Source organism: Peromyscus leucopus, chromosome 20, assembly GCF_004664715.2.
Source record: "Peromyscus leucopus breed LL Stock chromosome 20, UCI_PerLeu_2.1, whole genome shotgun sequence".
In the NCBI taxonomy this organism is placed as follows: domain Eukaryota; kingdom Metazoa; phylum Chordata; class Mammalia; order Rodentia; family Cricetidae; genus Peromyscus; species Peromyscus leucopus.
Genome location: NC_051080.1, coordinates 39,983,967 through 40,006,333, shown reverse-complemented (window position 1 = coordinate 40,006,333; position 22,367 = coordinate 39,983,967). Strand labels below are relative to the sequence as shown.

Below are 22,367 nucleotides of genomic sequence, written 5' to 3'. Positions count from 1 at the left end.
ACAAACTGTATGACCTATGGCAGGCTTTTTGCTAGCTAGCTCTTTCATCTTAAATTAACCAATTTCCATTCATCTATGTTTTGCCACGTGGCAGTGGCATTACCCATCTGCTGGCATCTTGCTTTTCTTTGAGCGGCAGCTAGGCATCTCCCCCTCCTCTTTCTTCTTTCTGTATATCTGCTTGGATTTCCCACCTACCTCTAAGCTGCCTTGCCATAGGCCAATGAAGCTTTATCTGATCAACCAATCAGAGCAACATATTTTCACAGCGTACAGAAAGACATCCCCCAGCAGCTGGAAACTTCAGGGGAAGAGCTGCAGTAGCCAATAAGAATGTGGAACTGGATGTTTTGGTGGCTTCCCTTTGTTAGATATTCTCTGAGAGGGTGGGATTTAGAGAGAGAGAGAGAGGAATGGCGCTTTCCGGAACAAGCAGGAAAGTTCTGGAGGTTCTGACCAAACCCTTAGGTCCCCGGGAACTACAACAAGCAACCTTAACCATGGAGTCATCTCTCCAACTCCCATTAATAGCATTTTTAGAAGTGCATGTACATTTTTATTTTGGTTTAACTTGTCTGGATTGAGAAACATCTAGACTAGCACATTGCTGACACACCTTGGTCATGTCTCTGAGGGGGTTTCTGGAGATCAACACTGAAGTAGGCAGTATTCCCCTAGGCTGGGGGAGAAGAACAGCATCGGAGTAGCCTAAGTAAAAAGGGAAGACAAGAGAAAACCATTGTGTGCTGGCTTCTCTCGGATTCACTGCCCACAAGAGCCATCAGGAACTCCACCATGCCTTCCCTGTCATGACGGACACCACCTTCTCACAGCGTACACCAAAACAAGCCTGTGAGCTGCTTTATATGAGGTATTTGGTGACTAATTAAAAAAACACAGTGACTAATGTTGATTTCTAAGTTATTACACAGGGGCACTGTTTAGAGTGCAGTGTGCGGTCAGGTCTAATTCCCTTTGCTTAAGGGTCATAGTCAGGCAAGGGTGCAGCTCAGTTGTACATTGTTTGTCTCACACGCACAAACACATCCACAGCAGGGTTCCATCCACAGCACCGTAGCCCCCAGGCATGGTGCCGTGTGCCTGTAATCCCGGTGCTATAATAACTTAAAAATATAGTGGTAGAAGCAGAAGGATCAGGAGTTCAAAGTCATCCTCAGATATATAGAGCTCAAAGCTAGATGGGGCTGCAAGAGACCCTGATACCAAAAAAAAAAAAAAAAAAAAAAAAAAAAAGGCAACCCCTGCCCCCGCAATCCGCAATTCTCACATCTTGTCTCTTACCTCCATACACACATATTGTGGATTATTCATGTACACATGCATACACACACGTGCACACAATTAAACCAGAGGATATGCCTAGATAAACCATAAGCTTAGAAAAGGCTAGTTTTCTCGAATTCGCCACAAGACCATCAAGATCTCACAGACTTAGCATCTCCCAGAGTTCCATATGTTACAATAGAAATGTCTGTGTCCCAACACTCTTGTTTCTGTGTGGGTTAAGTCACAAAATTACAGAATTCAACCTCCCCTGTCACACTAGCATATGCTCAAATACTTCGCCTGAGCCCACGTCTGCTCGAAAGAACCCCCAAAGACAGATGGGAAACACTTAATTCGGTAGAGCTCCAGATTGGCTCCAAAAAGCCTGGAACGTGACAAGGAAAATAGAGAGCCTGATGTGCACCTGGTAGGGAAATGCCCCCCTAGTGTCAGAGTTCAGGACCCACAGACTCTAAACAGCCACCTCTGCCGCTCTGGCTAGTGGTAGGAGCAGCGGACAGGCCAGGGTGAGAGACAAGAAGAAAATTCCCGCAATAAAGAGATCCCAGCTGCCTTGTGGACCATCCGATCTTTCCTCTCTTTCCGGGGCCAGCCTGCTCTGAGTGGCTGATCCTGGAAGGTGGCTTTCCCCTGGTTCTGGCTGCCACAGTCATAACTGGTATATTTAGGGTGAAAAGCCTGGACACCCACCCCAGCTTGCTAATTAAGGGTAGTGGCGGTGAATGACAGCGACGACGAGGCTGGCTCAGTGTAGCCACACTGGGGAGCAGAACAAAACAAAGGGTTCAGTGACACCCCAGGTCCGTCTCTGAGGTGCTGACATGCGCTTTAGTTTTAAATGGCGGGCGAGTCGGGGCAGAGGGGAGAGGTAACACGAAACTGGGCAGCCCTGGTCAAGGTGTGGTCTGGCTGGTGTTTTCACTTCTGGTTCTGTAAGATGACTGGCTTGCTCTGCTCTTGGGATGGGGGAGGGGCAGTTCCGAGTTGACTCTGGGCAGGGTTAGAGACTGACTTCTGTCTTTGTGCCTTCAACCACAGTAAAGGAGATGGGCACCAAAGGAAGGCAGAGATGCCAGACATTCATCCTGCTTGTTAGCTAACCCAATGATCCCAAGCAAGGAGCCTATGCGTTTGGTAAAAGCAACTTCCTAGCCATACGGGAATATTGGCGTATCTTTGAGAACCATGGGCTCAGTTCCTGGGGAACTAGGGTCCCAGCAACTTGATTATTGTCAGATCTGGCCCAAGCCAGTAGCTTCTGAGTTCTTGTCATGGGGAATTTGAAGACTAAAACTGATGGACCACACAGGGTGAATTTTAAGAGGGAGGGAGGGAGCCATTCCTTCTGAGTTAGGAATGGAGCTCAGCCTTGAGCCATCTAAGCAGCCACATGGCAGTGGGGTCGGGGAGAGAGGCTTTCGAGACAGAGTAAGAAGCCCAGAGTGCCGCAAAGCATGCTTAGGCTCTGACCAGTGCTGAGAAAGTTAGCCATCCTGAGTCAGGACTCCAAAATGTCGAGTGACCCAACAGAACCTCATGGTGGGTGGGGAAGACAATACTTAGGGGCAGGAATTCTGGGAAGGAAGAGTTCATTATCTCAATAAAGGGGTAATTATTCCTCCTATCCCTTTAGTGGGTTTAGGATGGATGGATCTACTTTGGTAGGGGTGGTCCTGTCTTCCTGAGAGGTGACCCTGTAGCCAGGTGATTAGCCTGTCCAACCAGATTAACTCTTTCATGTTTTGGGTAGCTTGAAAATGCTTAAACCCCCCCCATACACCTCCAGACCAGAGAAATAGCTTTCCCCAATGGGCCACCCCAGAGTCCTAACCAAAGCTACTGAATATTTAACCCTGTTTCAGTCACGCAGAAACCAGGAGAGGAATCAGCGGCTTGAAGAATTCTAGAGGCCATGGTGAAGCCATGCCCACCTCCCACAGTAGAGGACACAGGGGCCAAAACACGGAGGAGTCAGGCTGGACAGCTGTGAATGAGTGAGTGGCACAGCCTGCTTAGCAGGAGCCAGGCCTAGGGTCAGTCCCCAGCTGTAGGCAGAAGTTTCTGTCCCACCCACCAATTCCCAGATAACCAACTCAGAGACCCAATATTAATTACAAATGCTTGGCTAATAGCTCAGGCTTATTACTAACTTGCTCTTACAACTTAAATTAACCCATTTTTATTAATCTATGTATTGCCACGTGGCTCGTGGCTTTACCTGTCCTTCAGCATGTCTTGCTCCCTCTATCTCCTAGAGACTCCACTGATTCTGCCTTCTTCCAACATTCTCAGTTTGGCTGTCTTGCTTATACTTCCTGCCTAGCCACTAGCCAGTCAGTTCTTTATTAACCAATGAGAGTAATATATATTCACAGTATACAGAAGGATTATCCCACAGCACGCAGCACTGAAGAAAAAGAGAGAAAGGGAGGAGACACTTCTTTCAAAACAAACATTCTGAATGATAAAACAAAGTGGCCTGATGTAATTGGTACCGTTTATTTTTTGGTGGCTCATGATGTTAATGGTACACCTTTTGAACGGGGCATATGAGATCAATGTCAATAAAAATAGAGCCGAATCACGCTTCATTGCAGTTATCTTTGTAATTTATAAACATGCTGAGCTCTCGCTATTTGGTTCTTTTTTGGTGCTTTTTCCCCTTGCCCGGGAAGATGGTGCAGCCGATGTAAGGGGTCCACTCTCTGCTCTCTTCCTGGCTCTCTTGCCAGGTTTTCAGGGTGGTTTGGTTTGGTTTTGGCGTTTGAATCTTGCACCTTAAATGCTCTAGTCAAGTGAGTGCTCTTACCAATAAGTGGCATCTGACTCTCTTCCCTGCTGGTTTCATTGTGGTTTGAGATAGGGTCTCATGAGGTAGCCCTGGCTAAGCTGGATTTTAGGGTCTCATGAGGTAGCTCTGACTAAGCTGGAGCGCAGAAATCCACCTGCCCCCTGAGTTTCTGGGATCCTGGGCTTTGCTGTGGAACCACGGGTATATGCCGGTAGAGAGCCAGAGAAAAGGGAAGATAACAGAAGTGTCTCCTTTCACAGGCTCCCAAGGAATGCTGACTTCTATCTATCTACCCACAATCCTTCAGAATTTAGCCTGAGCTGAGGGAATGGGACCTAACAACTGGATCGCTGTATTTTCATGATAATTTTCTTTTTTCCTAATTTACTGAAAGTCAGAGGGCAAACTTCCCATCTTTCCCCCACCACATGGGTTCTAAGGACTGAGTTCGGGTCGTCAGGCGTGGTCGTGAGCACCTTTACCTGAAGCGTCTCTCAGGCCTCTAGTCAGTCCTTTTCATTTTTTTAAGTTTGAGGGGACAATTTTATTAGAGTTTAAAAGAAAAACATTCAGGACAGGCAAGGTGTAAATCTTAGCAGCTACCCAGAGTTCCAAAAAGAACTTAGTTTCTGGCCAGCCCCTGAGAGAGAAAGAAATATTCTATCCTTCCATGTGAAGACACAGAAAAACAGATGGACCCAGCCAAATCTCGTGACTACTCGGCTAGTAGGGACAGCCTGGAATTTTCTTCATGTCTTCTGAAGCAGAGTCGAGCTTTTCCTTAACCTTTAATTTTCTAATTTACCCCCATATTCAATTTAGTAAAATTGTCCTGGCTTAACAGGTTTGTTTGTTTGTTTGTTTCTTTTAGAAACGGTCTTGCTATGGAGCCTTGCCCAGACCGGAACTTGCTGGGTAAACGAGGCTGGCTTTGAACTCACAAAGATCTGCCTGTCTCTGCTTCCAAATTAAAGGTGTGCACCCCCACGCTGGCCCTGACATTGGATTAGAGGCCTGGGCGCTAGGTCTCGGCTGAAGGGCTGCCTCCTCCTCTGTGGCTATGGTTGCTGTCTTCCTTTCAGAGGGAACCCTGGTTTGGGGTGGGCAAGCTGTGTTATGGTGTCGAAAACCAGGAGCTGAAACCGAGATACTGCGAGGTACACTTCATTCACAGCCGGAAGAGTTCCCCTCCTCAGGAGTAGAGGGTAAGCGACCCTCAGCTGCTGCATCTTTTATAGGTCCTTTACGACCTTTGTGAGCAAGCTTAAGCAAAAGCGGAACTTTTCTGCTGTTAGCCTTTAGCATAAACACATTGTCAAAGCTTTTGACGTTGTTGTGATCGGCCAGCTTCAGAAAGCCTCTTTTCCAAGTCAAGTCGACCTGGTGTTTCAGAAGGTCTTTGTGGTCTGTTGGTTTGAAAAACAGTCTACGCAACAGGAACATGAATCTTCTCTCACCTAAGAAAACCACGTAAAAACAGGAAGGTTCTGGGAACAGGCCTGGGAGCTGAATAATGGGAGGACTGGAAAGCTCTGTGATTTTATCAAGTAAATTATTTAACACATATTAAAATCAATAATGAAAATAAAAATGGGGGAGTCAGCCTCTAATGAGCTGCCTCTAGCCAGGAGCCCTTTGTCAAGTTCAAAGGAAACTCCATTATTCCAAATTCTGGCTGTTAGAAGCATTCCTCAGAACTTGAAAGGCCAGTTCCCCTCTACCAAAAGTAGCCATTTCCCTTATTACTGGAACATGTGGCTATTTGTGATGTCTGTGAGCTGGCCTCCAGGCTCCCTCAGCATCACAGGTACCTACTACACATTTCAAAGTCCCTGCTGACATCTCTTCTCTCCTACCCTTCCTCAAACCGCTCCAGCTTGTGGGCTTCCCTCTCCGAGCTACTCATTCTCCTTATAACCCTGCTATTTCGGCTAATGTTCTCTTTTTTGCTGTTCCTTGCCCGCACTCTTTCTCTCTGTCTTCATTTCTTTTTTTTTTTTTTTTTTTGTTTTTCGAGACAGGGTTTCTCTGTGTAGCTTTGCGCCTTTTCCAGAACTCACTTGTAGCCAGGCTGGCTCGAACTCACAGAGATCTCCTGCTCTGCTCCGAGTGCTGGGATTAAAGGCGTGCGCCACCACCGCCCGGCCTGTCTTCATTTCTCACGTTCCCTTTCTCTCTCTTTTTCCCTGTCATTCTGCTCCTGCTTCTCGCCTGGCCAGGTCCAATCTACTACTTTCTCTGCTCTGGACTCTTCCAGATGCCTCTGGCTGTTCTCTCCCTCGTAGCTACCACAAAAACCTTCCGCTAGGCCGGGCGGTGGTGGCGCACGCTTTAATCCCAGCACTCAGGAGGCAGAGGCAGGTGGATCTCTGTGAGTTTGAGGCCAGCCTGGGCTACAGAGTGAGTTCCAGGAAAGGCGCAAAGCTACACAGAGAAACCCTGTCTCAAAAAAAAACCAAAACCAAACCTTCCCCTTAACCATACTGTGGAGTAGCCATGTCATGTCCATTTAGGCCACAGCTCCTGCCTTCTCCCACTTCCTCTTAGAAGTGAGGTTTGGGGCCAACATAATCACTGGGGTTGTCTGAGATCTTCACTCCTGGGTCCCTGTGCATCCCGTCCCACACCTCACTGCTGTGTGTCCCAATTACAGGTGCTTTGGGCCACACTTACATATGGGAGCAAGTTTGGGTTTTCTCTGTACCCCAGATTCTCCAAAGTTGTAACTTATTTCCCTGTGCTGTGTTTGATTCCACAGGAGAAGGGACTAAGCTCTCCTTTTCTTCCCATTGGCTGGAGCCTTTTCTCCTCAACACTGCTTTCCTGTAAAGAGGGTGCAGTAAAAAACAAAAAACCAATAAACAAACAAAAAAACCACCAATGGATAGTGGTGGTGCACACCTTTAACACCAGCACTGGGGAGGCAGAGGCAAGCAGATCTCTGTGAGTTCAAGGCCAGCTTGGTCTACAAAGCGAGTTCTAGGACAGCCAGAACTATTACACAGAGAAACCCTGTCTTGAAAAAAAGAAAAGAAAGAAAGGGAGAGAGAGAGGGAGGGAGGACCACTGAAATGGATGCTCCATGATTAGGGGGAGGCTTTCATTGTGGATAAAAGTGAGAGGGGGGACATCCAGAGGAATCTGGAAGAGTCCGGAGCAGAGAGACTGGACATGGCCAGGACTATCTGTGAGAGAAGTAAGGATAGCAGAGAACAGCAGGAAGGGCAGTGGGCGGGGAAAACCCTGTCGTTATAGAGAGTGAAGGCGGACCTGCAGAATGGTACCTGCAACAGCCCCTAGGCTAGCATCATGGAGGAGGCGTGGGGAGGTGAGGAGAGCCAGGATGCTCGCCAGCCTTGGGGTATTTAGCAAGTACATGTAAATAGGGGCCAGCCTAGGCCTATGTCAATAGACAGCCATGCGTCCCTTCTGCCAGAGGCAAGGGAAATGGTGTCTTTCGGTGGACAAGTTCCTGAGGAATGCTGGCTTTTTCTAACTGTGAGAAATCCTTCTAGATCAGTGGTTCTCAACCTTCCTAATGCTGCCACCCTTAAATACAGTTCCTCATGTTGTGGTGACCCCCAGCCCTAAAGTTATTTTCATTGCTACTTTATGAGTATAACTTTGCTACTGTTATGAATCGTAATGTACATATCTGATATGCAGGATGGTCTTAGGCAACCCCTGTGAAAGGGTCATTTGACCCCCAAAGGGGTCGAAACCCACAGGTTGAGAGCCACTGTCTGTAGTCCAGCTTGAGCTGAGCCTAGACTCAATTTTGGACCAAGTCAATCTGAAAGACCCTTTGGGGAGGAAATGGGGTGTCCTTTGGGCCTGACACATTTCTTTCTCCCCTCCCTTCTTTTCTCTTTCTTTCTTTTTCTTTTTTCTTTTTTTTTTAAGACAGGGTCTCATGTTTCAGGTCAGCCAAAGATGACATTGAATTTCTTATCTTCCTGCCTCTAACTCCCAAGTGCTAGAATTATGGGCATGTGCCACCATGCCTGGTTTGTGTGGCACCGGGGATGAAATCCTGAATTTCATGGATGCTAACTCTGCCAACTGAACTACTTCTACAACCCAGCCCCCTGTGTGGGACGTCCTACCCTCTGAGCCCCAGAGCATCATCTGTAGTGGCCCTGATGGCCCAGGAAGCACAGTGGAGTCTTCTTTCCTTTGCCCCCTGGGTGAGCCTCTGCCCTAGGCCTACGGTCCCCCATAGCCTAGGTGCTGCAAGGGACCCCAGGCTCAGGGAGGTGACTTGTCCTGTGGCATGTGTCCTGGACCCAGCCCTGCTAGGAAGGGGCATTGGAGTGGGCTGGGGGACTCTGGGATACCTGACTGTCTGTTGGGAAGGGAACCTGAGTTGACTGTACCAGAATCAAGTGTGGTCACGGAATGGGAACTGTGTGCTCTGACGGTTCGCTCTTGAGAGCCGGCGGTCGGCGGTCAATAATAAGAAAGAGGGCCAGTCGTGGTCAAAGGCTGCTTCCTGGCCACATGCAGCCATACTGCTGAACTTAGAGATGAGAGGGCCACGGTGTCCTCCATGGCCTTAGAGACTGTCCTTATTAAATGAAAAGAAGAAATAAGCAAGGACAGACATGCCTGCTCCTAGGTATGGGGGAGGAGAAGGTTTACTGTAGCTACGAGGGAGAATGTAGCCAGAGGCAGGGACCTCTGTGAGAGTCCAGAGTGGATATGGCCAGACTGAACTGGGCCAGGTGAGGAGAGGTGGGAGGGGAGAGGAACCGCTGACCAAGAGGGGCAGCCTGGACTAAAAGACTGGCCAAGAGAGTAAAGGGTAGACCAAAAAGGGCCAGATAACCAAAGTGGCTGGATTATATAGAGAAGGGCGAGTGGGGGAAAGGTAACCCAGACCCTGGCTGGAGAAGTTGAGGATAAGGGTGGGGTATACCAGCCAGGAGGGCCCTGTACCAGGTAGAAACTGAGGGATGCTGGGAGAACCTGGCAGCCAGGTCCACTTTGGTAATGTTAACTAGGCACCTCAGCCGTCGGGACCTAACGCCAATGTCCCTTCTTTCCCAGGCCCTTCCCGGCTGCCTGACAAAGCACATCTGTCACTGTGGCCTGTGGAGGCCTGTCTCTCAGGCAGGGCCGCAGACATACATCATGCTCTCCAAGGCCGGATGGGCTTTGTTTGAAGCCTGGTCTACAGAGCAAGTTCCAGAACAGCAAAGCTCCACAGAGAAACCCTGTCTCAATAAAACAAAACAAAACAAAGAGAGTAAGAAGGCTCCGCAAGGCTTAGAGTCTTCACCTAACCTGGGGCTTTGTCTTGCCACTCCTGGGGCCACACGCCATCATAGGTCAGGGGATTCCACCCCATCCCAGCCTGACTTGTCCGGTCGCCTGGAAGCCCCAGCAGACTAGTCTTTGGATGCTGATGAGGTCTTCCACTCCCTGGATGTCCCTGGTCCTATTTCCTAGGCATGTCACTAAGAGACCCCGCTTGGTTATCGATGGAGTCGTTTGTGATTCCTTGCATCTTATGAGGATCCCTGAAGAGGGTGCAAGTTCTGTCTGCAGAGGCCTGGGGAGGGAACCGGGGAGGGACCACACATAGCAAGCCTGGGTGGGGACCTTGCCTGAGTCAGCCTCAGAACATCTGACCCTCGGCGGGCTCGGCACTGGTTTTCTGTGAGCCGTTCTGTTGGCACTGAGCCCAGGTGTAGGATCGATGGAGTCCAGCGTGGGCTGCATCTGACCATCCCCATGACACTGTCCTGGCTCGCGGTCAGCCAGGGAAACAGATGGAGGGACAGCCATTAAGGGTGCAGCACTCCGGTTGGAAAACGGGGCTTGTAACTGGTGCCAAGCTCCACCTCTCTGCCAGCTGGTATTTCTGCTCAGTCTCATTTGCCTGCCGTGAATCGTGGAAGGTCCTGCTAATAGGAAACCATGAGAGCAGCAGAGTGGCCAGTTAACCCACTACCTGGAAATAGCTTCCTGCCCTAGGGAAGGAAGCCTGGGGGTGGGGGACAGGGGCAGGTAACAGGGACATGACAAGCTCTTCTGACAAGGGCCAGGACTTAGGGTGCAGCCACAAGGCCCACCCAGGGGGAGGGGGGGCTGGGAGCATGCTTTGGGTCTGATGTCACATGGGTATTGAGCTGTGGCCAACTTGGCCTGGGATATAACTTCTATTCTTGGGTCTTCAGCTCTGACACCAAATATGGCGTGGCTTGAGTCTAGTACTTCCAGTGTGGTCAGGCACACTCTGTCCCACCTTGGGCCTGGGCTCTACCCTATACCATGGCACAGTCAGGGCATCCCAGTATTTGGGGTCCCCCAAATACTCAGAGGTGCACGCTACTGATGTCTGATGATCCACATTCAGGTGGATGTCTGTCTGTCTCCCACTGGGTTAAAAATGCTTATGACCGAAGGGTGACAGTGGTACCCTTAATGCTAACACTTGAGAGGCAGAGGCAGGTGGATCTCTGAATTCAATGCCAGCCTGGTCTACAGAGCGAGTTCCAGGACAGCCAGGGCTACACAGAAAACCTCCGTCTTGAAAAACCAAACCAAAACAAAACAAAAAAGTACTTATGACCAAAATAGCCTCACTCCCCATAGGAGGACAGAGCTGGTGCTATTCTGGGGTCTGTCTCAGCTCCCTCACATGCATGGCCCTGGCTGGGGTCCCAGGCAGCTCACTGGCCTTGACTCCAACTTTGCTCCCTCACGGATGCTCTCGGTCATTCAGCAGCTGCCCCTCTGCTCAGTCACTGATCTGCTGGCTCACTGATTCCCTCACCTGCTCATTTGTTAACTACATCTTTCAAGAGCTGGACAGGGTTCCAGATGCTGAACAAATACAAACCCAAAATATACTTTTCCAGCCAGGCGGTGGTAGCACATGCTTTGTTTGAATCCTAGCACTCGGGAGGCAGAGGCAGGCAAAATCTCTGTGAATTCGAAGCCAGCCTGGTCTACAGAGTGAGTTCCAGGACAGCTGGGGCTACAAAGAGAAACCCTGTCTCAAAAAAACAAATTGTGTGTGTGTGTGTGTGTGTGTGTGTGTGTGTGTGTGTGTGTACGTACACTTTTCCTTGAGTATTGTGTCACACGCTTCTAATCCCAGCAGGAGGGGAGGTTGGGAGCAGGACCATGAGTTCAAGGCTACTTTAAGATCGTGGCTCAGAAACAAAATGAAACACAAGGCTGTGGTGTAGCTCAGTTGGCAGTGTTTGCCCTGCTTACCTGAAGCCCTGGGCTCCATCCCTGCAAGGAATAAACTGGTGCAGTACTCACCTAGAATCCCAGCACTCTGAGGCAGGAAGCAGGAGGATCGGAAGCTCAGGGTCATCTTTGGGCTATACAGAAAGCTGGAGACTAGCCTGCTCTACATGTGTCACTCAATAAAACACCATCGGTCTTGCTGGGCTATTTCTAAATAAATTCCCTAAAGAAAAAAGCCCACTGTGTTGGGATAAGTGCTAGGGAGAACACAGGTGAGTAGAAGGCAGGGGGAACGCTGGGGTCTTGGGGGTTTGTGGTGGTGGTGTTTTTTACTCTTTTTTGAGAGGCCCTCTGCCCAGCTCCCAAACAAATCACACACAGAGGCTTATCATTACTTATGAATGCCCAGTCTTAGCTTGGCTTAGTTTCTAGCCAGCTTTTCTTATCTTAGATTATCCTATCTTTTGCCTCTGGGCTTTCCCTTTTCTCTAATTTCTGTAGATCTTATTCTCTGGCTTGCTGTGTAGTTGGGGGGCTGGCCCCTGGAGTCGTCGTCGTCGTCCTCCTCCTCTGGCTGCTAGATCTTAGTTCGCCAATCCCTCTTCCCAGAGTTCTCCGTCTATGTATGCTCTCTGCCTGCCCACGCTGCCTATCCTTTCTCCTGCCTTGCTATTGACCAGCTCTTTATTAAACCATCAGGTGTTTTACACAGGCACAGTACCACAGCCTCACAGAGTTAAACAAATGCAACATGAACAAAAGGAACACACCTGAAAATAATATCCCACTACAGGTTTGAGTCATGAGGGTGAGTTATGAATGGAGAAAGAGCTGTCCACACAAACAGTGGCAGGTGTCCAGGTCCTGAGGCAACGTCTTGAGTTCTGAGTCAGGCAGATGAGGTTTAGATCAGGAACCAGGGCGAAAGTGGTATGAAGTCAGGGGTGTAAGGCAGATACAGGGAGATACTTGGAGACCTGAGTCTCTCACATTACTTAGGGTCTGTGCAAGGCTATGATGTGATCTGGCTTGGGTTTTTGTTATTGTTGCTGCTGTTATAGATAGGGTCTCATGTAGCTCAAGCTGGCTTTGAACCAAGGAGATATTATAGATAGATAGATAGATAGATAGATAGATAGATAGATAGATAGATAGATAGATAGGTAGGTAGGTAGGTAGATATGTAGATAGATAGATAGATAGGTAGGAAGTCAAGGATACCCTTGTGTCTCTTGCCTCATCTTCCTAATGATGAAAATATTTTTTTTTGTTTATTTGTTTTTGGTTGTTTGGTTTGGTTTTTCAAGACAAGGTTTCTCTGTGTATCCCTAGCTGTCTTGCAATTCATCACTTTGTAGACCAGGCTGGCTTCCAGCTCAGAGATGGGCCTGCCTCTGCCTCCTGAGCACTGGGATTAGAGGTGTGCGCCACCACCCTCCCCACTGTTTATTGTGTTTAAATAACATCTGGCTATGTTGCTCAAACTGGTCCTAAACTTGTGAATGGATTAAAGAGCGTCCCCCCCCCCCAATCCTGCAACCCAGTCATTGTGTTTAGCTCTAGGTTTATAATTGTTATTGTTCTTGGCTTTTGAGACAAGGTCTCACTATGTAGCTCAGGCTAGCCTGCTACTTGTAGTGACCCTCCTGCCTCTGCCTGTCCAGTGCTGGGATTCAGCCTTTGACTCTCATTTGCTGAGAGGGAGCTGGTCGGGTTCCCGGGTGCTTCCCACAGTCCCTTCCAGGCGGTAGTGCTGAGGAAGGTCCAGGCTTCCAACTGGCCAACACCTCCTCCATTTGACCGACCCTTCCTTCCTCTCCCTGGAGCCCAACCCAAGTGCCATTTCAGCCAGTGCCATTTGAACCTAGAATTGAGTTCTAGTCGATCATATTGTCCCCTGCCTCCAGATAGTGCTCCCACGGGGCTGAGCACGGGCTAATGTGCTCAGTTTGGCAACAGGGCTGTGCCCTGAAAGCCAAGGTAATGAGCTGCCTGCCGATGGCCTACTGTTCTCTCACGCTGTCTGCCTTTCATCTTTTGCAGGGGGTCTGGCACCACTAAGCATGAGAAGACAGGCCATGTTGGCATAGAAGATGGATCCCTAACCCAATGTGCATACCCAGGATGCCTGCAGGTGGCTAGGACTCCACCTCACCATGGGCTGCCCAGGCTGGTCAGTAGCCCTTTAACCTGGAGAGTGTCCATCCATGTGGCTTCAACTCCAGCTCTTCCCTGTGGGATGGCCATTGGCAGAGTCCCGGAAGGGACTCAACTCTCGGGTTCCCGTTGCACCTACCTGGCTGTGCCTAGTCCTTTGGCCTCTTTCTGTTCAGTGGTTCTATTCCTGGTTCCTAATGTCAGAATTATGCAACTGTCCTCTGGAGTGGCCAAGGGCCTGAGGGGTGTGAATGCATCCTGGAACATAGAACAGGTATGGTGTGACCCAGGGCCAGGGTTGCTGTTAATCTTCTGGGTATAGGACTGAGTTCCTCCAAACCCTTTTGGCCACTCCCTTCCCAGACCAACTCAACTCTCTCCCCAAGAAGAAGTAATGTGGTAAGAGCCTAGGCCTGTACCCTCACTCTACCCACTCCCGCCATACACATCCTGCCACTTTCTGCCTGGGGACAGCATGAGGGAGATAGACTGTCCACTTCCCTATCCTTAAGGCGGAGGTGAGGATTAACCCTTTCAGGTGCTTGTAAGGGTTTGATGGGTTTGTATGTATGAAATGCTGCTCTGTTGGTTAGATGGTCAATATTTATTGAAGGAGCAAACGTATGAAGTAGTAGGGCATGGTGGTGCAGAGCTGCAATCCAGTACTTGGAAGGCTGAGGCAGGAGGATCACGAGTGAAAAACCAGCCTTGTTTACGTTGTGAATTCAAGGTCCCCCTTTCCAACTTAAAACGTCTGCTACGTATAGTAGTCGCTCACGCTTTTAATCCCAGTGCCTGGGAGGCAGAGGCAGGCAGATCTCTGTGAGTTCTAAGACAGCCAGGTCTACATAATGAGACCCTCTCTTTAAATAAATAATAAACAAACAAACTTGCCTTTAGTCCCAGCACTCAGGAGACAGAGGCAGGAGGATCTCTTTGAGTTCGAGGCCAGCCTGGTCTACAGAGTGAGTTCCAGGACAGCCAGGGATACACAGAGAAACCCTGTCTCAAAGTCTGAAGGGGTTGGAAAGATGGCTCAGCAGTTAAGAACACTTGCTGCTCTTACAAAGACCTGAGTTTGGTCCCTAGCACCCATGTTGGGTGGCTCACCACCACCCATAACTCTAGCTCCAGGTGATCCAACACCCTGTTTTAATCTCTGCAGGTATCTGCACTTATACACAATGTGCCCCCCCACACAATAATTAAAAATGAATTAAATCGAGGCTAGAGAGCTGGCTCAGTGGTTATGAGCACCGACTCTTCCAGAAGACTCAGGTTTGATTCCCAGCACCCACACGATACCAGCTCACAACCTCCTGTTTCTAATCCCAGGAAATCCAGTGCCCTCCTCTGGTATCTGAGGGCACTTTGTGCATGTGGCACACACACATATACACATGAAGAACACGCATGCACATGAAATAAATAATATACAATAAATAAATCCTTAGATGAAAGACCACTTGCTCCAAGTATTACTGCCTCTACCTCCCTGGCATTGGTACTGCTGTTCCTGTCTTCCATGGGCTCCCAGGATCCGAACTCCGGTCCTCTTGCTTGTGTATTTTACCTACTGAGATGTCTCTGCAATCCTGAGCCCAGGTCTTTCCGCCAGATGTGTTTGAGACATTAAGCAGCCTGTCTTTGAGTGAGCCAAGACCTGGTCATGGAGCCGGGGGTGGGGTGGGTGGGGTGGGGTGAAGAGGGGTCAAAGGACAGGCTACCACCCCAGTGGGCCAAGAGGGGCAGATTTTGTCAGGGTTAGGGTGCCATGAGGGAAAGTTGTTGCTTCTGACTGTCCTTGTATCTGCTAGACTCTGGCTGCACACTGAAAGACACTGGTTCTGGTCCCCAGACATTCACAAGTTTACTACGCAAGACAAAAAGGACCTTGCCCAGGCTCCAGCCCACAACTCCTGTTTTACAGGTGAGCAGCCAGCTGGCTAGGGTGCAGTTCACGCCTCTTGGGTCCCAGAGACCCCAGGCTTTGGAAGCTAGTAGTTCCCTGGTGTTGGCAGGAAACACGTTTCTTGAGAGTCAGGGATCCCTGCAGCCAGCCAATCTGAATGCTGGTCCTCATTTCTTACAGGCCAGTCAATCCTCGTGGGCATCTCCTGCCGTGATCTGGGGAGACCATGTTCAAGTCCCCTGACTGTCTGCTGAGGATGCTCAGGGGCACCTCCAGACAACGGGTCTTCACCCTCTTCATTATCTGTTTCAAGATCACACTCATTGTCTCCATCATGATCTATTGGCACACAGTGGGTGCACCCAAGGACCAAGGACAACAGAATAGCCTGCCAGTGCACATCTCCTGCCCCCAGCTGGCCTTTCCTAGCATCCTTGCCCCAGGTAGCATCTTCTTCCTAGAGACCTCGGACAGGACCAACCCCAGCTTCCTGTTTATGTGTTCTGTGGAGTCAGCTGCCAGGGCACACCCAGAGTCCCAGGTGGTGGTGCTCATGAAAGGGCTGCATGGAACCAAGGAACTGCCTCAGAATTTTGGCATCTCTCTTATGAGATGCTTCCCCAATGTCCAGATAAAACCTCTGGACCTGCAGGAGCTGTTTGAGGGCACACCATTGGCAGCCTGGTACTTGGAGATGAAGCATCGATGGGAACCCTACTGGCTGCCCATACTGTCTGATGCCTCTAGGATTGCACTCCTCTGGAAGTCTGGTGGCACATACCTGGACACAGACTTCATCGTCCTCAAGAACCTGAGGAACCTGACCAACACGCTGGGCCTCCAATCCCGATACGTCCTCAACGGAGCCTTCCTAGCCTTCGAACGCCACCATGGCTTCTTGGCACTGTGCATGCGTGACTTTGTGGACCACTACAATGGTTTTATTTGGGGCCACCAGGGCCCCCAACTGCTCACCCGGGTCTTCAAGAAGTGGTGTTCCACCCGCAGCCTGGAGGAGAGCCACACTTGCCGTGGGGTCACCGCCCTGCCCCCTGAGGCCTTCTACCCCATCCCCTGGCAGGACTGGAAGAAATACTTTGAAGACATCAGCCCTGTGGAGCTGGCCCGGCTGCTCAATGCCACCTACGCTGTTCACGTGTGGAACAAGAAAAGTCAGGGTACACACCTAGATTCCACGTCCAAGGCTCTGCTGGCCCAGATACATGCCCGCTACTGCCCCACGACACATGAAGCCATGAAGATGTACTTGTGAGGGTTCTCCAGGCTGCCTTCATGTTATATCAGCACTGTGACGGCCTTTCCCAGGGAGGCAAGATGAGGGAGCAGGCGGGAAAGATGGCTCCGAGCTGCTGCTGCCAACTTCAGAGGAGATCAAAGCTGGCATGGGGAGCATGTGCCACCTCTACGCACCTGCCCCTGCAGGCCAGGGTGAGACTGGTGGATACAGTTTGCCCAGTGTTCTGGCCTGGCAAGTGATGCTAGACTTAGTAGCATCTGGGACCTTAATGGGCTAGATCAGCAAGCCTGGAACACGGGAGAGCATCCTAAAGTAGCTGGAAGTCAACTGGGGCCAGGAGCAGAGCTCAGAGAAGCCTGGGTAGAAATGCCAAGAAGGGTGGGGCTCTCCCAGCTTCCTGAGCCCAAGGGGCAGGGCAGAGCTGGCTGGGAACTCCATCTTTCCTCCCGTAGGGCACTGCTCTGAAGATCTGCCACAGTCCATTCCAGTGTGCAGGGGATTTGGAAATTCTTTGGGCTAGGGAAAAGTGTTCTTTGGTTTGGTTTGGGTTCTGTTTGGTTTTGGTTATTGGTTTTTCAAGGCAGGGTTTCTCTGTGTAGCTCTGGATGTCTTAGAATTCACTCTAGACCAGGCTGGCCTCGAACTCACAGAGGTCTGCCTGCTTCCGCCTCCCGGGTGCTGGGATTAAAGGAGTGCGCCACCACTGCCTGTCCGGGGAAAGTGTCTTACATCCCCTTCCTGTTGTAGACACTGGAGGCTATAATAAAAGTGACTGACCAACATCTAGTACCTCACAGTCACATAGCACATTTGTGAACGCCGATTTCGGCCAACACACGCCGTTCTACAAACGGGAAAGGAGCTGGAGGGTGGCCATCTCCTGGGTCACAAAACTCACTTGGAGAGGCTGGGCTTAGAACTGGGGGGCAGGCCGATAAGGCATGAGAGGAATCTGTGGTGTCACCTCACTTCTCAAGGCACACAAATCGCAGAAGTGGAGCCCCAGCCTACTCATGCCTCTCAATAAGCCTAGATCCATTTTAGCCTACATGGGGCTCAATGTGAACAGCCAAGTGTGAGGCTAGGGGCCTAGTCACAGCCATGGGAGGGGACTCTGGCCTCACATGGAAGCCCGGCCAGGCTTCTGGGAACTCCTCCTGGAAGTGACCTGCTATGTAGTCGCAGGGCTGGGCCACAGGAGCATCTATGTGGTTACAGCTGACTCTTTCCTCTGATGGCTGGCCATTCCTGTGGGTGGTGGGAGGTCAGGAGGCTGCCAGGATCCCTGGGCTGCTCTCTAGCTGCCAAGCTGGGAGACATATCAGCCTCTGGGCTCTCTGCCTGCACACAGGCTTGGATGCCTCAGTAAGGGACTGAGCTGCCTGACTCCAAAGGTATTCAAGAGCGGGTGAGGTTTTCAGTGAAGGCCATGAACTGTAAGTCAGGTCTTTCTCCAATCAATCAGAATGTCATTTGAAGACGGTTCAACTGTAGGGGCTGGAGAGTCGGCTCATCTGTTAGGACCGCTTGCTCCCCTTCCAGAAGACCAAGCACCCTGGTGGGCAGTTCACAAGCCCCTGTAACTCCAGCTCCAGGGAATCGCCACTAGCTCCTCACTCACAGGAGCACATATACACGTGCACACTAACAACAGCAAAAATCTCTACAATCACAACCAGCTGGTGTGGACTTTATAGCAATTCTCCCGCTTCAGTCTCCCGAGAGGTAAGATTCTAGGCATGGGCCACTGTGCCCTGCTCCACCAATCTTGTTAATTTTTTTTCTGTTTTTGAATTACAGGCTTTAACAACACAAACACTATATGTGATTACATATTGGAACAAGTGACATGATCTCCTAGGTTGGGGTTCTTTAACCTCATGATCGTCCTATGGTGAGATCCTAACATGCTAGCACATACACGAAATACCTCCCCCCCCCCGTAAGCTCATCCATAGCACCCTGTTGCCTACAAAACAAAACCTAACACTTAGACCCAGCATTCAAGGCCCTCTATAGCTCGCCCCCCGCCCCTTCATCCACACTAATCTCCTAGGCTTGGCCCCTTCTCACTCTCATAGCCGAATCTTGACAGCCACTGTGCTCCTGGCCTGCAGCCTCTCCAGCCATCTCCATCACCAGCTCTCATTGCTGCCCACAATGCACATTGTCTTTTAAGAAGCCTTCCAGGCCTGTGCCTCCCCCTGCCACACAGCGCCCAGGGGTCATCCTAGGTTAGTGTCTCAGCAGAGGTCTTGAGAGTGGGAACTTGGCCGAATGCATCTCAGGGTCACTCCCAGGCTTGGACTCAGAATCCCGTGTAATCAGGTGAGGGTCTCAAAATGTTTGTGTCCCCTGCAGAGCTGAGGGCCCAGAAGGGGCCTGCCATGGTCTAACTAACTCCCTGGTGCACATCACCCGTCTGAGACATGGCCACATGACTCCTTGACACACAGCTGCAGCCCCCTCTGAAGGCCTGTGGGCTGGCTTTCCAGATGGATCCAGGCGACAGCCTTGGCCCCAGATCTCCCTTGAGTCATGCTTAGCTGGGCTGCATCCAAGAGCAGGGAGCTGAAAGATGCTCTGAGAATGGGTAGCACTGAGCAGAGGCTCCTCTGCATTCTCTACCTACCTTCTTCATTCAACAGCCTGTGTCTCGACCAACCAGCTGCCTTTCAATCCAGCTGCCATAAACTGCCAGTTAAGATACAGCACACCAGAAATAACATCCTACCCTGGAGGACAGACAGAATAGGGAGGCAGGGCCTGCCTGGCTGACAAGAGCTGACTCATTCCTAGACTGAGAGGCTTTGAGACCCAGAGAGGGGATCCCAGCATCCACCATCACATGCCTTGTTCATGCACTTCCTGGGCTGGAAAAAGGCTCCCTAATGTCCGGCTAAAGAGCTCCTTTGCCAGCTCTGAGTTGTGGCCAGGCATGGCTTGTTCCTTTTTTGCAAAGAGGAGCTCAGTGATGCCACCTCCCAGCATGGATGGGGCTGTCAGAAGAATCAGTTGGTGCCTGGCACATACACACTGTGTGCCCCCAAACCCTTTATTATCACACCCCACCTTCCACACTGGGGAGCGGAGGTTCAGTCTAGACCCTTCCTGCACTTAGAGAGTGATAGATGGAGGCAGGCTGGCAGGGCTTGTGTGGCCTGAAGCTGAACATTCTCATCACTCCATTGCACCCACAGACAGAGCCCCGGACCCCACCACCACCACCACCACCACACACACACAACTCCCTGCAAGGTCCCTCACCCTCTGCCTGGGCCTAATTCCAGATACCCTGCAAGCATTTCCCCTGCCCTGGGCCAACCCCACAGTGGGCGGATACCCTGGCAACCTTGGGCTGCCTCTTTATGGAGAAGTCAGAACATTCACTGTGCAGCTGGATTCTGAAAAAGGAAAAGGGAGGGGTGCCTTGGGTGGAACATGTCCTGGGGACATGAAATCAGATCCTCAGGCCCCTATGGTTTCTCACTGGCTAGTCTGTTTACAGATGCCTTTGTCCGGAGCTTAGGAAGACAGAACCCATAGGGGTGCGAGGCAAGCTCTCTGTCAGTTACCTAATGAATCTTCCAGGCTAGCCAGCCAGGCACTGGCCAGCAGGGTAGTCTTTCCCAGAAGCTCAGGCCTAAGGGACTAATTTCTCCCCTGCTGCTGTATCAACATTCAGCCTCTTGTTTAAATATTAAATTGGACGGCCCTCCATCTGAGTGCCTGAGCAGAGGCCAAGGATGGGTGAGCACTGTGGGCCCTGTTCCTGGAAGTCTGCTTTCCTGCTGTGCTTCTTACAGACCTCTGCTTAGGGCCAGCTGGGCGCTAGGCATGCTGGGAATGCTGCTGTGAGGCTGGAGGACCGGACTTGGCAAGGATTCAAATGTGATCTATGCTGGGGGGGCGGGGCAGCAAGGGGGTGGCAAGCATGTCCTCGTTAGGGTTTCTAGGGCTGTGATAAACCCACAGCCAAAAGCAACTTGGGAAGGAGAGGATTTAGTTCATCTTTCAGCTTGTAGTCCAGAATCCAGGGGAGTCAGGACAGGAACTCAGGACAGGAACCTGGAGGCAGGAGCTGATGCAGAGGCCTTGGACAAGTGCTGCTTATTGGCTTGTTCCCCGTGGCTTGCTCAGCCTGCTTTCTTATAGAGCCAGGACCACCTGCCCAGGGGTAGCACTATCTATATTGTTGGGCCTTCCTACTGATAAGTTTTAAATCCCCAATTGCTGGTTATCCACTGCCGCCAATGTAATAAGCCAATCAAACCGAATTAATAAACCCAGATTTAAATGAACAGAGCAAAGCAGTCCTGGGTGACCCTTGGAAAGGCAGGGGAAGAGTCACATGGCAAGTATGGCTACCAGGTCTTAAGTAACCTGTAGGCATGGTCTTGAGCAGCCCCAGGGAAGGGGCTGACTTTTGGTGGACTTTGAGGAGGTGAGTTTGGGGAGAGAGAGATGGGGGAGGGGAGTTGAGATGAAACTTCCACCAGAACATTCCAGACTCTGGTTATATGGGTGCCAGGGGCTGAGGTGGAGCTTCCACCAGACTCTTTGGGTATAGGGGAACCAGTTCAAATCTGGCTACTTCCTGCTGGCATGGCGCGACGCGGGGAACGGGAAGTCGAATCAGTGGGCTCACATTCAGCAGGAGGTGTGAGTGGAGGACCATCTTGTTAACAGCCATCCTGGAGACCTCAGGCACAGGTTTCTTGAGGAGGTGGAGAAGGCAGGTTGCTAGGAAAAACAGATTACTAACACCTGCCCTATGTGTGGGGTTAGCCATGGGAAAAGTGATATGATTGTCAGAAAGAATGAAACAGAGATGTGCCCTGGTTGTACAGAAGAGACAACGGTGAATGAGCCAGACGGAAGAACAAATATGCCCTTGAGTCTGGAGGGGAGGTACCAGCGCTGATGTTCCGGGAGCTTGGGGAAATGGCTTGCCAAATCGAGGGATGATGTGTTCCAGGAGTACAGGATCCATCACATCTTCTGTTTCCCTGGAGGATGGGGGTGCATCCATCCTGTAAAAGTGTCAGTAAGAGTGAAGAGATTACATAGCTTTTCATGAGTGAGGATGTAGGTGAAATCAACCTGTCAGTACTCACCTGGTATGGCGTCCTGGGAGCTGGTACAAGGGCTGGCGCATCTGGAGGACCCCCTGTGGATTGGCCTTGGCATGAGTCTGGCAGGAGGGGTGGACCTGTACAGGAACCTGCAGGTGTCTGTAAAACAGCTGGAACAGACTTATATCTTGGTGTCATATCAAAAGGGTTAAAAATCCATAGAAAGTTAAGGACCCCTAAAAACTGTTTGTAGCCAGTGCTCTATCAGTCTATCAAAACTGCATTTATAAGCCAGTTTATCCTGTATGGAGTCTCTGAATGAGGCTTACCTGTCTGTACTTTTAACAGGAAACTCACTAATGAGCTACCAAGGTGCTTGCAGCCTTGGGGTTGGGGGAGAGCTGTAAAACTTGCAAGTCTATCAGTACCCTGGTCATCAAACACCATCAGATCTGAGAAGGAAAAGTAAATGAGCAGGAGTAAGAAAGTTTCCTAGCTACCTAGGCAGCAATCCCAAGTCTCTCCGTGGTTTTTGAGGACACAAACCCAGAAGCAGTATTTGCCTTTAGCTAGCTGCCAAGCCCAGAAGATCTGACAGATTTTTTTGTGGAGTAGGCATTTGGGGAGACTGACCCACCTTGACTTTGCAGTGAGGGGCAA

At 50.5% G+C, this 22,367-nt stretch overlaps 1 protein-coding gene across 8 annotated transcripts; it reads left to right on the top strand.

The window, feature by feature from the left end:
• Nucleotides 1-268: 268 nt before the first annotated feature.
• On the top strand, nucleotides 269-17,236 carry A4galt (alpha 1,4-galactosyltransferase (P blood group)). 8 transcript variants are annotated; one of them, XM_037197714.1, is made up of 6 exons: nucleotides 269-871; nucleotides 3,171-3,302; nucleotides 4,971-5,304; nucleotides 13,349-13,478; nucleotides 15,280-15,392; nucleotides 15,555-17,236. In XM_037197714.1, exon 6 carries the CDS (start codon nucleotides 15,601-15,603, stop codon nucleotides 16,645-16,647), a length of 1,047 nt encoding a protein of 348 aa, XP_037053609.1. In that variant the 5' UTR covers nucleotides 269-871; nucleotides 3,171-3,302; nucleotides 4,971-5,304; nucleotides 13,349-13,478; nucleotides 15,280-15,392; nucleotides 15,555-15,600; the 3' UTR covers nucleotides 16,648-17,236. The 8 variants fall into 8 exon arrangements, with proteins under 8 accessions (XP_037053609.1, XP_037053614.1, XP_037053613.1 ...); XM_037197717.1 differs by lacking the exon at nucleotides 269-871 and having other exon boundaries at nucleotides 2,322-3,302; nucleotides 4,971-5,073; XM_037197715.1 differs by lacking the exon at nucleotides 269-871 and having other exon boundaries at nucleotides 2,322-3,302; nucleotides 4,971-5,256.
• The last annotated feature ends 5,131 nt before the right edge of the window (nucleotides 17,237-22,367 follow it).

What these genes read in the sequence shown, in the direction of transcription:
- A4galt (XM_037197714.1), top strand. Translation starts at nt 15,601, where the DNA reads ATGTTCAAGTCCCCTGACTGTCTGCTGAGGATGCTCAGGGGCACCTCC.